The sequence below is a fragment of the Ipomoea triloba genome, chromosome 1 (genome assembly GCF_003576645.1).
Source record: "Ipomoea triloba cultivar NCNSP0323 chromosome 1, ASM357664v1".
NCBI classification, from domain to species: domain Eukaryota; kingdom Viridiplantae; phylum Streptophyta; class Magnoliopsida; order Solanales; family Convolvulaceae; genus Ipomoea; species Ipomoea triloba.
Window position 1 is genome coordinate 5056659 of NC_044916.1, and position 15440 is coordinate 5072098.

A 15440-nucleotide genomic window follows, 5' to 3' on the forward strand; every position below is an offset into this window, starting at 1 on the left:
AACCCCGACGGACAGCGTATTTAAATTTAATTTAAATCGATAAGTTAGTACGTCTTTAAGTATAGTCTATTTCTTGAATTAATAGGTTATTACTACGTTGTTGATGGTGGTTACCCAAATGTACCTGGTTTTTTGGCACCATACCGCGGGGAGGCCTATCACTTGAATGAGTTTCGTGGCCAAGGACGAATCCAAAACAAGCAAGCTCTATTTAATTATCGACACTCATCATTGCGGAATGTGATTGAGAGATGTTTTGGACTTTTAAAGGCGAGATTTCCAATTCTAAAGTCCATTAATGCTTACCCATTGGTTAGACAAAGCCAAATCCCTATTGCATGTTGTGCATTACACAATTTCATACGGGTGAACGATATGGATGATCAATTAGCTAGCATGTACATGCAAGATATGATTTTGGATGATGATGGTGGAAGCACTAGTGGAGTTGGAAATGATACCACACAATTAAATATGAGTCAACAACAAATGCTACAAGTACGTGAGGACATTGCAAATGCAATATGGGCAAATTATAATAATTGATGATGTACTCAATTTTATTTGTAATGTTTTGGTAATGTTTTGCTACAAGTACGTGAAGACATTTGTAATGTTTTGTAATAACATTTTGTCATGAAATAACTTAATCTTAATTAATTGCTAGTCATTTTATTTATTTTAATTTCTGTGTGTGTATATATAGAGTACATAATTAACTAAGTGGAAAATGATTTTCGAAAAACAGTACTGGTAAACAAGTTTTCAAAACTGAAAAATTGAAAACAGAGAATGAAAAACAGAGAATGAAAACAGAAAACAGAAAACAATTTTCTGTTGGTAAACAGGCCCGATATTTTCCAGGGAGATGAAAATCAATATTTTCTTTATTATTCTTAATTAGTATTACATTTTTCAGTATAAATATTATATTTACATCTGACCAACCCTACAAGTAAAAATTCATGAGATCGCGATGAAGAAGAAAACATAGTGTTGAAAGGAAAATGTTATATGTACTCACATTTTTTACCCCCCATTTACTCTCACACAAAAAATCTTAATATAGGCACTTGTATTGGGACTCACATGAAAAAATTTACTTATCAGAACCCGCCAAATGAGAGAGTAAATTGAAGAAGTAAGATTTGAGAGTGTGTTGGTCTCGCCACGCCACTTGCCCAAAAGTCAATCAAATGTCAACAATTGTTTTCATCTTTTCTTTGTATATGACTATATCTATCCTTCTATATATGTATAAAATAAATATGTTAAAGAATTGAATGTAAGAACAACGGCGCTGCAGCAGATTGGATCTTCCCCAGAATTGAAGCATGTTCATAATCCTCATACCAATTATTATACACTCTTTCAATGCAATAATATTTGTTGAAGCACAGTCACAGAGTGGGCATCTTCCTATAGATGAAAGTGAGCCCCCTCAGCTCTCTGATCTGATCTGTTGTTTTCTTTGTGGTTATGAATTTTCTCTAATACTCACTCTGTCTTCATTACATGCAAATTACATATTTATTAACACCAAAAAGTGCTTAATTTTGTTTCATGTATCGATCTGGAAGTAAATGCACTTAAGGAAATAGCAGATGAAGTGGGAAAGAAGGATTGGGATTTTAGACTAAATCCTTGTGACAACAACTCCAACTGGAGGACACCAGATACGGAACATTGGTACACTAATGCTCTCAATTGCAATTGTAGCTTCCCTGGTGGTATTTGCCATGTGCAAAGCTTGTAAGCTGTTCCTTCTATCCAACTCTCTCATTATGTTACGGCTCAATTAAGATTGTGACATTTTTCTTGGAAGTGAGTCTTTGGTGGGTTTTTTACTTGTTGCTCCGTATTAATTTATTCGTGTCTGTATGTACTTTATGCTTTAAAATAATGTACTTTGTAAATTTGGGGAACATGACCTTTTTTTTTTTTTTTCCTTTTTGTGTAAGCAGATATTTAGTTGAACAGGATCTACAGGGTGTCCTTCCTCCTTCCTTGGTGAAGTTACCCTTTCTCAAGATAATGTAACAAGACGACTATCTATGTTGATGCCATAATCTGCTAGACTTATTGGTGTATATATATATATATATATATATATATATATATATATATTCTTTGCTTGATTAATAGTATTATTTACTGCAGTAATTTGAGCTATAACTACTTAAGTGGTACAATTCCCCTTGAATGGGCTTCTACCAAGTTGGAAAATATGTAAGTTGTGTTGTGTACTATAACCTATGCTATACAGGTTTAAGCTATCTGCTCTTCCATGCATGCTAATGTTGTGAAATTTTGCAGCTTTGTTGATGTGAATCGATTGTCTGGGCCAATTCCAAAATACTTAGGAAATATAACAACTCTTATACAATTGTATGTGCCCTTGCTCCTTTCACTCTACTTGCATAAGTAAAACTGTTGTTACCTTTATATAAGGAACTTAATAATTGGGTTTTGTTGTAACAACAAATGAATTTACAGAAGCTTGAAGAGCAATATGTTCAATGGAACTGTTCCACCAGAGCTTGGGAATCTTATCAATTTACAGTATCTGTAAGCTTTTGTTAATCAAATATATGAATCATTCTCATCATTGGTTAAAATATATATATATATTTTTGAAAGCACTGGTTAGAATATAATATTGGTTAAATTCTAAATTTTTTTTATGACTTATTTGATGCTGTCTCTATTTTTGTTGTCTGTAGCTTTCTTAGTGATAATTATCTCACAGGTGAATTGCCAAAAGAACTTAATGCTCTCACAAATTTAGGAGCTCTGTAAGGGCATCATGCATGCATATTATATTCTTCCGTTATACACCTCTTTAATTTGTCGTTCTTCTATACTTTATGTTGACTTGTCATGTGTCTTGGGGAAATTTATGCAGTAGCCTCGGCTGTAATAACTTCACTGGGAAAATGCCTAGCTTTCAACATTTGAAAAGCCTTCTTCTGCTGTAAGCATTCATATCTAAAACTACAGAATTGAAATTTATGGATGAAATCATTTTTTTTATTGAGAAGCATATGCGATTGGCAGAGAGCTTGAAGCAAGTGGTTTTGAAGGACCCATACCTGAAAATAACTTTGTACCGACAGGCTTGGCGAGGCTGTGAGTTAAGATTTTCTTTACAAATTAATTAATAATAGTTCTGATTATAGCAGAATTTTCTATAGTCAAGATTAACAGACTAAAATATGATTGTTAACCACACAAACTTGCAGTAGAATCAGTGACCTAAATGGAGCTGTCTCGAGTTTTCCGACATTAAATGACATGACAAATATGACAGAGTTGTGAGTAATGCATTTTCTTTCCAAAAATATGAACTTAATTTTCATAATTCCACTATGGATTGAAGTTATTTATGGAAATTAAAAATAATTTTTATGGTGCAGGATTTTGAGGAGGTGTAACATTTCTGGGAATTTACCTGATTTACATCATATGACAAAATTGAGAATGATGTCAGTAACTAAATTTCTGAACTACTTTTGTGAGGAAATTGATTCTTTTTTTTTTTCCATATCTTAGGAATTGATCGAATATAGTAGAAGTTTGGTTTTTGTACTGAAAAATCATGTCAATAAATAAATTATCCAGTAATTATTTGAGAATTTTTTTCGTTTGTGTAATTTTTTTTTTTTTAATTAGAGGATTAGAATTCCATGTCCTGCTTCCTCAACTTATTAATATCATATATTAGCTTGGTTGTTTTTTTCTTATTGTCAGTGAAATGTGCATTATCATGTAATTCTTAAGTTGATATGCTTCTCTACTTTCCTGTTTTGTTATGATATTGAGTTTGCAGAGATTTGAGCTTTAATAATCTTGAAGGAGGGATTAGTGGTCTTCAAGGTCTTCAAGGGCTTCAAGGGCTTAATGAGAATGAGCTTGAGGATAAAATGCAGTACTTGTGAGTAACAAATCAACAATTATAATGTTAATGATTTTGCATAAGTAAATTCCTGTATATTTGGGCATTTTGTTATAATAGAAATCTAATCAGCATTCTAGTTATTTTTCTCATTGTTGTGATTCAGTTGAGGATAACTTCTCTCTGTTATTTCTTGTGTGTGAATTCAATATTACTAAATTAAATTTTATATATGCAATATGTTCTTAGGTTTCTAACGAACAACTCGCTTAGTGGAAAAATTCCTCAATGGATTCTAAACTCTTGGCCGAATAGGTAGTTAGTTCAGTCTTGTGATAAATGAGTTTTATAGGAGTTATAATTTAATTTGTAGTATTGTACATGAACTCTTTTCAACTACTCTCGTAATAAAAAATCACTAATAGAATTTAAACGACCATGCAATGTGCAGTTACATAGATCTTTCTTACAATAATTTTGAGGAGAGTTCTATGTCACCAATTTGCAATCGGGAGAATCTGTAAGATTCTGTCTCTTATATGCTTCTACTGTTTCAAGTCTTCAAGTATGGATCATTTTAGCACTCTCACTTTTCAATTCCTAGCAGAAACTTGTTCAAAAGCTATAATGGAGGAGAGGAAAATGAGTAAGTTAATTTTAACATATATCCTCTAACAAACCATGAATATGCTGACACTCATAATGTAATTTAGTTTCCAAAGATTTCTGACTTGATCCCCTTTTGTATTTTTATAGAGAAATTGGAAAATGTCTAAAGCAGTGCACGAAAGGTAAGCACATCATATCACTATACATTAATGCATTTGTGCATCAATGTTGCTGATAAGCACTGACATGCAATAACCTTTAACTTTATCTCTATATCGTTGTATGGATGATGTCTAGTTTGTTTTATTCATTTTACTGTAGATTGGTATTCATTTCACATCAATTGTGGTGGAGGAAACGTTTCAATTGGTGACACTACATATGACGCAGATAAAGATTCTGTTGGACCTGCCAAATTTTTTTTCAATAGAGAAAACTGGCTAGCCAGTAATACAGGGGACGACCTTTTTGATACAGATCAATATATAGCAAAAAATATATCTGTCATCAATGTAAAGGATTCTGAAATCTACAGGACTGCTCGTTTGTCTCCTTTATCCCTAACGTATTATGGGCGTTGTTTGGCAAATGGAAACTATACAGTGAAACTTCATTTTGCAGAGATAGTTATTAGAGATAATCGATCTTTTCAAAGTTTTGGAAGACGCATATTTGATGTTTATATACAGGTTAACTCAAAACTTCAATTTAAATTGAGGACTTCAATAATTAAACGTTGTGTATTTGACTATAGTGCTTTTATTTACTACAGGGTGAAATGAAATTAAAGGATTTTGAAATTAAAACTGAAGCACAAGGAGTTGATAAAACTTTGGTTAAACAATTTCAAACAATTGTAAAAGATAAAACTCTAGAGGTGCGCTTTGTGTATTCTGGGAAAAGAACTGCAGTCCTAGATATGATAAGACCATCATATGGACCTCTAATATCTGCCATTTCTGTGGAATTTGGTAAAATTAGTTATGGCTTCCATATAATTAATTAATAGCACATAATTATATATTTTGGTTTTTATTAATATTTTTGTTTCTTTTTAGCCAATTTTGTAGATTTCAAACCTCCCAAAGAGCGAAAGACTTCAATCATAGTTGCCGTAGTAACTTCTTCTTTGTTTCTTACTTTCACAATTCTCTGTTTTGCTTGGTGGAAGATCTACATTAGAAACAAGACCTCGCCGGGAAAAGGTAGTATATGCATTTAGTTTCAATTACTTTCTAATTTTGTACAGTATGAGAAAGTTGGAAATTGTGACAATTTATGCATGCAATCTATGTGCTACGCAGATTCAATCCCAAAACTCATTCTTTCTTGCACTAGTAATTATTCTTAAAGTAATTGTTCTTGTACAGAACTACGAGGTTTTGATTTACGAACAGGTCTGTTTACCTTCACACAAATTAAAGTGGCTACAAACAACTTTGATGTTACCAATAAGATTGGAGAAGGTGGCTTTGGGTCCGTCTACAAGGTATAGAGAAATATGAATATCCATAATGTGTCTCTGTAAATTCATTCTTTAACGCTTTTGCTTTTGGACTTATTTTATAGATGCTTTTGTAAATGATCTTTGATTTTAGGGTACATTATTGGATGGTACAGTTATTGCTGTGAAACAACTCTCATCCAAATCAAGTCAAGGAAATCGTGAATTTTTGAATGAAATAGGCATGATTTCGTGTTTGCAGCATCCTAATCTTGTGAAACTTTATGGGTGTTGTGTCGAGGGAAAGCAATTGCTGTTGGTGTACGAGTACTTGGAAAACAATAGCCTTGCTCATGCTCTTTTTGGTAAATTTGAAATCATAAATAATTTTCATGCTAGTCACAATAAAAATAAAAATTTCTTTCTTTATATAATAGCTAGAGAGGGTTTGATTTATTTTATCAAGATAAATATAAGTGTTTTGAGTTAACAGTTAATTATAGGTTCAGAAGAGTGTCAACCCAAAATAGACTGGCCTTCCAGACAAAGAATATGTCTTGGTATTGCAAAAGGTTTAGCTTTTCTACATGAAGAATCAGCAATAAAAATTGTTCATAGAGACATAAAAGCCACCAATGTGCTTCTTGACAAAGAACTCAATCCAAAAATTTCAGACTTTGGCCTGGCTAAACTTAATGATGATGGGAATACACATATTAGCACAAGAGTTGCTGGAACAATGTAAGTGTTATCTTGTATAATTTCTTGTTCATTTGCATTTCCATATTCTTCATATAGTTGAAAGAAAGTGTAGGCTGCATCTGCTTCTCATTACTTATTCTTATTCCAAATCTTTAACTACATACATAATAAACAACTTTATTTTAAAAAATTTGATTGCTAAAGTTACATTTCAATTGAAAAAACTAATTACTTCATTCTGAAAAAAAAGTTGGTTCTCTGACTTCTTTATACACTTCTCTGCATTGAATCTTCCAAGAAAATGAACTATTACTCTTTCCTTATCTGTAGAGGATATATGGCTCCTGAATATGCAATGTGGGGCTACTTAACATACAAAGCTGATGTCTATAGTTTCGGAATAGTGGCACTAGAAATTGTTGCGGGGAAGAGCAACATGAAGTATCGTCCTGATGAAAACTTTATTTGCATCCTTGATTGGGTGAGATATCAGTACTACAAAACTCAATTCATTGATTGTAGACCTTACAAACTAAGTGGCCTATTACTATGTTTTGCTGGATTTATTGCTCAATATTCAGGCACTTGATCTTCAAAAAAAGGGGAACCTAATGGAGTTAATAGATCCAAGATTGGGTTCTGATTTTGACAAAGAAGAGACACTCAGAATGACCAAAGTGGCTTTGCTTTGTACTAATCCTTCACCAGTTCTAAGGCCATCCATGTCAGCAGTAGTCAACATGCTTGAAGGCCATGATGATATTCTTGAGTACAAATCCGATCAACATGAATTCAACTTTGAAGCAATGAGAGATCATTATGATGAAATGCTACCCAATTCAAGTGATTCTCCCAACATCTCAGATTGCACATATCTAAAAAAGGAAATAAACTAGTCCTTAGTTTTATTTAATATTGGGTTTTGGTGTAAGAAATAAAAACACCAGGAAAAACAAGAACCAATAATTTCAGGTGTGTATCAAATACACTTTCTACAAGTTTGTAATCACTTTGTTTGAGCAATTTGGATCATAGTTAAGCGTGTGAGATACAAGAAGTTTATAAATTAATCAAGTTGCAACGTGATAATTCAACCACTGCACGTCCATGGTGGTGTCTTTGGCCATAAACAGATTGTCCCTAAAGCTCAAATCCTTCGTTCTCATTGCTAATTTGAATCCCGAGTTCAACCATAATACTTCTAATTTGTTCGTTCTTTACTTCCATAGCGCCTCATGCATGTCTCCTAGAGCCGTTCAATTCCATGTATCTAGATGGCTTTGAAACTCGTCCAATTAAACTCAAAACTCCACAGTTTTTACAATATGGCCTTTATCAATATCGTTAAAAAGTTTAATGGAGATTAATTTTTTTGAGTATCTGTTCATACATACTCAACTTACTAAAGCACAAAGAGTCAATGTCTTCGCACTAGGGTTCAAACTTGAGACCTCTCATTTGAGAAGCTCCAGCCATGTTGTTCAACCACAAGACCTTTGATATTTAATTGAGATTTTATTTATCAATATCATTAAAAAGTTCAATTTTGGGATTTTTATTTTTGGATTTTTTATTTTTAACATAACATCCATACCCATCAACTCACTCCCACATGCCAATCAAGACGTTGACAAATTATACCATGGATCACACAATAAATGTCTACTTGGATTGTTTATTTGACATTATTCCATTATAATCTAATCTAATCTAAAAATATAATAAGTCTCAATCCAAAACTAATTACAAAAAGTTAATTAATCAAACACTCATATTAAGTGTTTAACCAAGTCAAGCAGCTAATAGTCGTTAAATAAATCAAAATTGATTGATAAACTAATTATGTTACTAAAGAGATCCATATATGCATTTAATTTCAATTACTTTCTAATTTTGTACAGTATGAGAAAGTTGGACACTTAACATTATGTCAATTTGTGCATGGAATCATATGTGCTCTTCCACCTGCTCCGCCTCCACCGCGCATTACACTAAACTTCTCTCGGTCTTCGGCTCCTATATATATATATATATATATCCTCGCCACGGAAAATTCAACCCACAACTCCTCGGCCCCGCTCGCCACTCCAAAAATATCTCTTTCTTTTTCTTTCTTTTCAGTTTTCACGCGCACAGACACACTGTTTTCTCAGACTATCCGTTATCTTTGAAATCTCTCTTTCTTTTTCTTTCTTTATTGAATTGGGTGAAAGTGATTGATTGAATTGGATGTCCTCGGCGGCTCCCTTTCGGGCCGGGGCGTCCCCAAGAAGACGACTGTTACGATCTTCTTGGTGATTTTCTATTACGATCCTTTCCTCTACTTTGCAATGCAGTGAATCAATTTTATTTGATGAACTTATCAATTGTTGTTTTCAGAGTCTTGCCTTCCTTTTTCAATTTCTTTGTTTAATCATCCATATAAAAATCTTGATCCAGAATCAAGGTAGTACTTTGTAAAAATTGCGCTTGCTTTTAACTCTGCAATTTTTTTCTGATGGATTATTTTCAGTTTATACTGGTAATTTGGTTGACAATTGTGCATTTGTGGTGGAAAAATGTAGTATCTAATTCACCAGTGAGTAATAGATGCTATCTTTGCCGCTTAACATACATTTTGGTGGAAAAAATGTAGTAGTTTCTTGATGGATCTCCCTCTATAAGGAAGAATATGGATGTTAAAATCTGTAGTTTCTACTATCTTGTCTCAGATGAAAATGGATCTGATCATTTTAAAAATCTGTAGTTTCTACTATGTTGTTTATTGATTAAGCAAGTGTCACCATATTTGACTGGTAGGTTAGGGGTGAGAAACTTTGCCTTTGTGGGTGGTATTAAACAGGTTGATTCTTTACTTGCAGATACTGAAAGATGAAGCCACAAGAGTACAGTATGATTATGCAATTGCCCACCCAGAGGAGGTTAGTTGCAAATCCTTGTGATAATTTTGTATGAAGTAATGCTGATGAACTTCTGCTTTTATATCACTTATGAATTTGTTTTTACAATATTGAAATTCAGTGCTAAGCATGTTTACTTCATTCATGCTAAGATGCTATAGTTTTACATGCAATCTTTTTGACATTTTCACTTCTGCAATGAGGGGGAAATCAAAAATTGGTTTGGAGCCAATTTGTTTGAACTTGTAAATTGGCTGATAATGATGTGGGATTCTGAAGTGATGTTTCCTCTTTGTCAGGTATTCTACTATACAGCACAATACTACCGTGCTTACTATGGTCACAAAACTGTGAGTGCCTTCTTCCTGACCTCCTCTGTGGTTGTTAGCTTTCAAATTTTAATTTCAGTCTCCTACATAATAACAATTTTTCCTTTTTATTTTTTATTTTATTTTATTTTAATATTTTTCCTATTTCTAGGATCCTTGTGCTGTCCTTATTGGTCTTCTAGCTGGGGAAAATTGGCGAGCACACTTGTGAAGCTGATTTAATAGGTGGATGATTTAGAAGAAGTGAGTGAATTCTATCAAAACAGAGGTTGTTTCAATGAATTAATTCTCTTATGGAAAGTGGACTAGGATTGGAGAGTGCACATATGGGTATCTTTACAGAGCTTGGGGTATTGTATGCCAGATACCGTCATGAGAAGCTGATGGAACATATTAAATTGTTCTCCACCTGTCTTAACATTCCTCTTATCCGAGCATGTGATGAGCAGCAGCACTGGAGCTGTATTACAAGGCTGTCCACTTCTATTTGCAAGAGCATCCTGTTCTGATTAATGATCTTCTCAATGTCCTTGCACTAAAGGTGGACCACACATGGGTGGTGGACATCCTGAGAAAGGTAAAAGGCTTCCCCATTTGTTCACCTTCCTTGTTAGCTTTTACTCATTCAATAAAATATTTTGTAAAGCATGGCTTAATCCCGGATGCTGTTTCATCAGTAGCAGCTCTACTTAAAGGAAAGGATATCAGATTCAAGAAGATAATCAAGTGGAAAATGCCCTGACTGATATGTACATCAAACGTGGATGCTTGGAATATGCAGATTGTATTTTCACTAACATGTCTGGTAGAAGCTTGGTCACGTGGAATTCTATGATTGGCGGTTATGGATCCCATTGCAAGTGCTTCAAAGCCATCAACTTGTTCAGTGAAATGAGAAGATCTGGAATCACACCAGTGTTGCGCCCGCGGAAGTGGGATAGATCAGATTGCAACAATAATTTGAGAAAGAAAAATAAATGAGGCACAGATTTTACGTGGAAAACCCCTAAACAAATTAGGGTAAAAATCACGGGCAAGGGTAGAAGAATTTCACTATGAGAAAATAGGAGTTACAACCACTCTCTAACTAACAAGGAGAAAACAAGGATAATTCTCTCTTGCTAGGAAGGAGAAATACACTCAACAAACTCTCTAATATCTCTAGTATATGAGGGAAGAATAGAATGATTTGGGATGACAAGAATGGCAAATGACCTCCCTATTTATAGTTGAGAAATTGGGGTCATTTTGTAGTTAGTCCAAAGTTTAGGGACCAAATAATAAATATTTTGGTAGGTGCCTAACCCTTTTTGACTTGCCTAATTCTTTGTCAATTGTTGATATTTGCCTAATTATGGCTGCTGCAACATTCTTTGCCGACAACACCAGATCATGTAAAATGGAGTAAGCATACATATTTTATTTTAACTTCATTCTCTAAACATTTAAATTTTTTGGTGGAAGTCAGTATAAGCTTGTTTATATGCATAGTTAAGTGTGTTTGCGAATTTATTGTGGGTCCTTTTAATTGTTACTTTATAGGATGGAAATACTTAAATATGCTACATGAAGTGAGATTAGATATATTTTATTATAATAATAGTAATATAGAATTGAAGCAATATTGATGTATGTTTCTCCAGAAATATATCATTCATTTAGCAGTTTCGTGATTTTCACAGCTCAACTGTAGCAGGTAATGATGCTATAGCATTTAGGCACCTGTATCCTCAAAGTTGTTTATTCTCAGTAAAACCATAATAAATAGTCTTAGCCTTTAATAGGTTGGAGCAAATTATTTTGATGCTCAAGACTTAAAGAACAGATTTCTCTGCCTCGCAATCTGGTAACTGTGAACTTGCTGAGGAGTTGCTGGTTTATTTCATTGAACAGGTAACAACATGATTTTTTTTTCTCTTCATTTAACATGTTAATAAAATTTACTTTCTAGAGAAAAGGGCATTAGAATTTGAACTGTTGGTGGATGTAAGTAATGTGTTTGCTATGCTTTTGCAGGGAAAGAAGGAATGCTTTGCCTCATGCCTCTTTGTTTGTTACGACTTGATTCGCCCAGATGTTGCTCTCGAGTTGGCCTGGATGAACAATATTAAAGACTTTGCCTTCCCTTATCTATTGCAGGTGACTCTCATTCTCTTGCTCTCACCTCCCTTTGCTTATTGTTTGAGTTTGACCAACTTAGCTTATGAGGGCATTAATCAAATGTTAGGATTTAATTAATTCTAAGTTGCTATATATTTTTATCATCCATAGTTTGCAGATACCTTATAGCCAAAGAGTGTAAATAAAAGTTTGACAGAAGAATAAAAGTGAACCTTTGGACTTGTATTTTATTTATGGCTTGTAGAACACTCCCATGCCATTCTCATGGTTCTATCTCTTGCAGTTCATCCGAGAGTATACTAGCTAAGTTGACGAACTAATCAAAGATGAAATTGATGCTCAAAATGAGGCAAAGGCTAAAGAAAATGATTGCTCTTAAGCAGCAGGTATTTATTTTGTTCACTATTCTTTTTAGCTTAGATGCAAACTCTCATAATAGCTATAAATTTTGTGGACACTGGACAGAATATTTTGTGGACTTTATGCGTCTCACTTGTGATGTCTTTTTTGCTTAAATATTTACCTAACTATAGTTCTCTTATTTTCTCGATAATTATACAGTAGCCCTTAGAGTAAAAAATTTCTATTTGTCTTTTTAATTCATATGGCTTATACTTTCACACAGTACACACACATGTTGTAGGTTGTATTTCATGTAGCTGTTGTTGGAAAATATTTAATTTGCTTTAAAATCAGTGCCTTCATCATCTATTTCCTTTACACCTGGAATGGTGGAGTATAGTTTGAATATTATATTATTGATAGATTGTTATAATAGTTATTAGTTAATTAGGATATATTATTATAGATTGATGGATTGTTATAATGATTATTAGTTAATTAGGATAGATTATTATCGATTGATGGATTGAATTGATTATTGTGGATGATTAAATTAAATTATGTTGAATATGGTTAAAAAAAGTACTGTAATAGGGAGAGCTTTTGTTTCTAGATGCCTATTTTTATTTTTAAATTTTTTTATACTATAAGAATATGTTCTTACACAAGAACATGCGCCTATAGTTTAAAAATTTTAAAAAAAAAATTAAGAACAGGCGTCTGTTGGTGTGTTAATATGTTGTGTGCAAACATGTTATATCGATATGTTCTCTCAAAACTCAAAAGATATACTTTATCACTTCTATTGAACAATATGGGTAATAGATTGTTTTTACATGCCAAATATTTTGTAGTGACGTATGTGCTTGATTGTCCATTTGTCCATTTTCATCAATAACTTTATCATTGTCCATACGTGTTAATTTTGTACTAAATTGTGTTCATTTTATGGGTTCTTTACGTCTCATTTTTATGCTCTTTCTTTTATTTGATTAGTTAAGAATTCTTTTTATTTTTTACTGCTCATTATGCATTTCTAACCCCTAAACAGTTTACACTAAACTCTAGCATTATCTTTTAGGCTTCTTAGGCCCATTTTATATGCAATGCCTTGCCCTATTTTGTCTTAGTAAGTGGTCACTTTTGGGCTCTTGCTTGTACATATTATTTTTATATGCAATGAAGGTCCTTTGGTTAAAAATAAAATAAAATTAAACCTTACCCCTAAACCCTAACCCCTAAACCTAACTTAAACCCTAAACTATAAACCTAACCACTAAACCCTAAAACTTACCGTAAACCCTACACCCTAACCCTAAACCCTATCCCCTAAATTTAACCTTACCCGAAACCTTCAACCCTAAACCCTAAATCTAACCCCTAAATTGAAACCCTAACCCCTAAACCCTATCCCCTAAATCGAAATCCTATCTCCTAAATCTAACCCTAAACCCTATCCCCTAAATCTAACCCTAACCCATAAATTGAAACCCTACACCCTAAACCCTAACCCCTAAACCCTAAACCATAAACATAAACCCTAAACCCTAAACCCTAAACCCTAAAACCCTAAAACCCTAAACCCAAAAACCCTAAACCCTAAACCCAAACCCTAAACCCTAAACCCTAAACCCAAACCCTAAACCCTAAACCCTAAATTGAAAACCCAAACCCTAAACCTAAATTGAACACCTAAACCCTAAACCTAACACCTAAACCCTAAACCCTAAACCTAACCCTAAACCCTAAACCCTAAATTGAAACCCTAAACCCTAAACCCTAAATCCTAAACCCTAAACCTAACCCTTAAACACAAACCCTAAACCCTAAACCTAACCCCTAACCCCTAACCCCTAAATTGAAAAACCCTAAACCCTAAACCGTAACCCTAAACCCTAAACTCTAAATTGAAAACCTAAACCCTAAACCTAACCCTAACCTAACCCTTAAACCCAAACCCGAAACCCTAAACCTTAAACCCTCACCCCTAAACCCTAAATCGAAACCCTAAACCCAAACCCTAAGCCCAACCCCTAAACCCTAAACCCTAAACCCTAACCCTAAACCCTAAACCCTAACTCTAAACCCTAAACCCTAAACCCTAAACCCTAAATTGAAAACCTAAACCCTAAACCTAACCCCTAAACCCTAAATTGAAACCCTAAACCCTAACCTAACCCTTAAACCCAAACCCTAAACCCTAAACCTAACCCTTAAACCCTAAACCCTAACCCTAAACCCTAAACCCCTAACCCTAACCCTAAACCCTAAACCCCTAACCCTAAACCCTAAATCGAAAACCAAAACCCTAAACCTAACCCCTAAACCCAAACCCTAAACCTAACCCCTAAACCCAAACCCTAAACCCTAAACCTAACCCCTAACCCCTAAACCTAACCCCTAAACCCTAAACCCTAAACTGAAAACCTAAACCCTAAACCTAACCCTTAAACCCTAAACCTAACCCTTAAACCCAAACCCTAAACCCTAAACCCTAAACCCTCACCCCTAAACCCTAAATCGAAACCCTAAACCCAAACCCTAAGCCCAAATCCTAAACCGAAACCCAAACCCTAAATTGAAACCCTAAATCCTAAACCCCAAAATCTAACCCCTAAGCCCTAACCCTAACCGCTAACCCTAAACCCTAACCCCTAAACCCAAACCCTAACCCCTAAAAAACACCTTTTGCACCAAATCTTTCTCTCTCTAGAAACGCTCTCACCTCTCTCTAGGATTTGGAATTTTCGGCCTCCTACGCACATTTGAGTTCTCTTTCAGAATTCATTTGTTCATTGCCGAAAAGAAGAAATCGCATCAGGATGGAGGAGCAACCTGCTCAGACGGCGGAGACACCACCCCAGCCATCGCTGTATGATGGTCCAGAGACGGTTATGTCACCGAAAAAAAGAAGCGGAATCACAGAATGCTCAGCAAACCGATCATGAATCATCCATGCCTTTGTGGAGTAATCTGATGAAACATTATGGCATGGATGTGAAGGGTGACGGACGGATGAAAACAATCCAGCAGCTGGATAATGCGATGCAAATAATGATTCGAAAGTTAAATTCAAAGGATTTTAATCCAATCGAGCA

General features: G+C 34.2%; 1 protein-coding gene, 1 long non-coding RNA gene and 1 pseudogene across 4 annotated transcripts; all 3 read left to right on the plus strand.

The window, feature by feature from the left end:
* Positions 1-1279: 1279 nt before the first annotated feature.
* LOC116023645 (probable LRR receptor-like serine/threonine-protein kinase At1g07650) lies at positions 1280-7744 on the plus strand. Its single transcript, XM_031264648.1, has 25 exons — positions 1280-1431; positions 1548-1752; positions 1965-2036; positions 2161-2229; positions 2317-2388; positions 2497-2568; positions 2724-2795; positions 2906-2974; positions 3058-3129; positions 3243-3314; positions 3417-3485; positions 3830-3934; positions 4145-4210; positions 4347-4415; positions 4503-4541; positions 4652-4686; positions 4826-5193; positions 5277-5475; positions 5563-5709; positions 5875-5993; positions 6103-6313; positions 6452-6520; positions 6623-6689; positions 6981-7131; positions 7232-7744. The coding sequence occupies exons 1-25, from the start codon at positions 1335-1337 to the stop codon at positions 7544-7546; spliced, it is 2901 nt and encodes a 966-aa protein (XP_031120508.1). The 5' UTR covers positions 1280-1334; the 3' UTR covers positions 7547-7744.
* Positions 7745-8453: 709 nt separating this feature from the next.
* Positions 8454-10699, plus strand: LOC116023912. Of its 3 annotated transcripts, none has more exons than XR_004099460.1 (5): positions 8454-8944; positions 9512-9571; positions 9850-9900; positions 10031-10456; positions 10563-10699. It is a non-coding gene; the product is annotated as an uncharacterized LOC116023912 (long non-coding RNA). The 3 variants fall into 3 exon arrangements; XR_004099462.1 differs by having other exon boundaries at positions 10560-10698; XR_004099461.1 differs by having other exon boundaries at positions 10557-10691.
* A 534-nt stretch (positions 10700-11233) lies between these two features.
* On the plus strand, positions 11234-12503 carry LOC116016826 (annotated as a pseudogene).
* The last annotated feature ends 2937 nt before the right edge of the window (positions 12504-15440 follow it).

Bases quoted from the DNA above. Each gene is read 5' to 3' on its own strand.
- LOC116023645 (XM_031264648.1), top strand. From the start codon at position 1,335: ATGTTCATAATCCTCATACCAATTATTATACACTCTTTCAATGCAATA. The intron at 1,432-1,547 runs GTGAGCCCCCTC...AACACCAAAAAG, and splicing joins GCATCTTCCTATAGATGAAA to TGCTTAATTTTGTTTCATGT. The intron at 4,542-4,651 runs GTAAGTTAATTT...GTATTTTTATAG, and splicing joins AATGGAGGAGAGGAAAATGA to AGAAATTGGAAAATGTCTAA.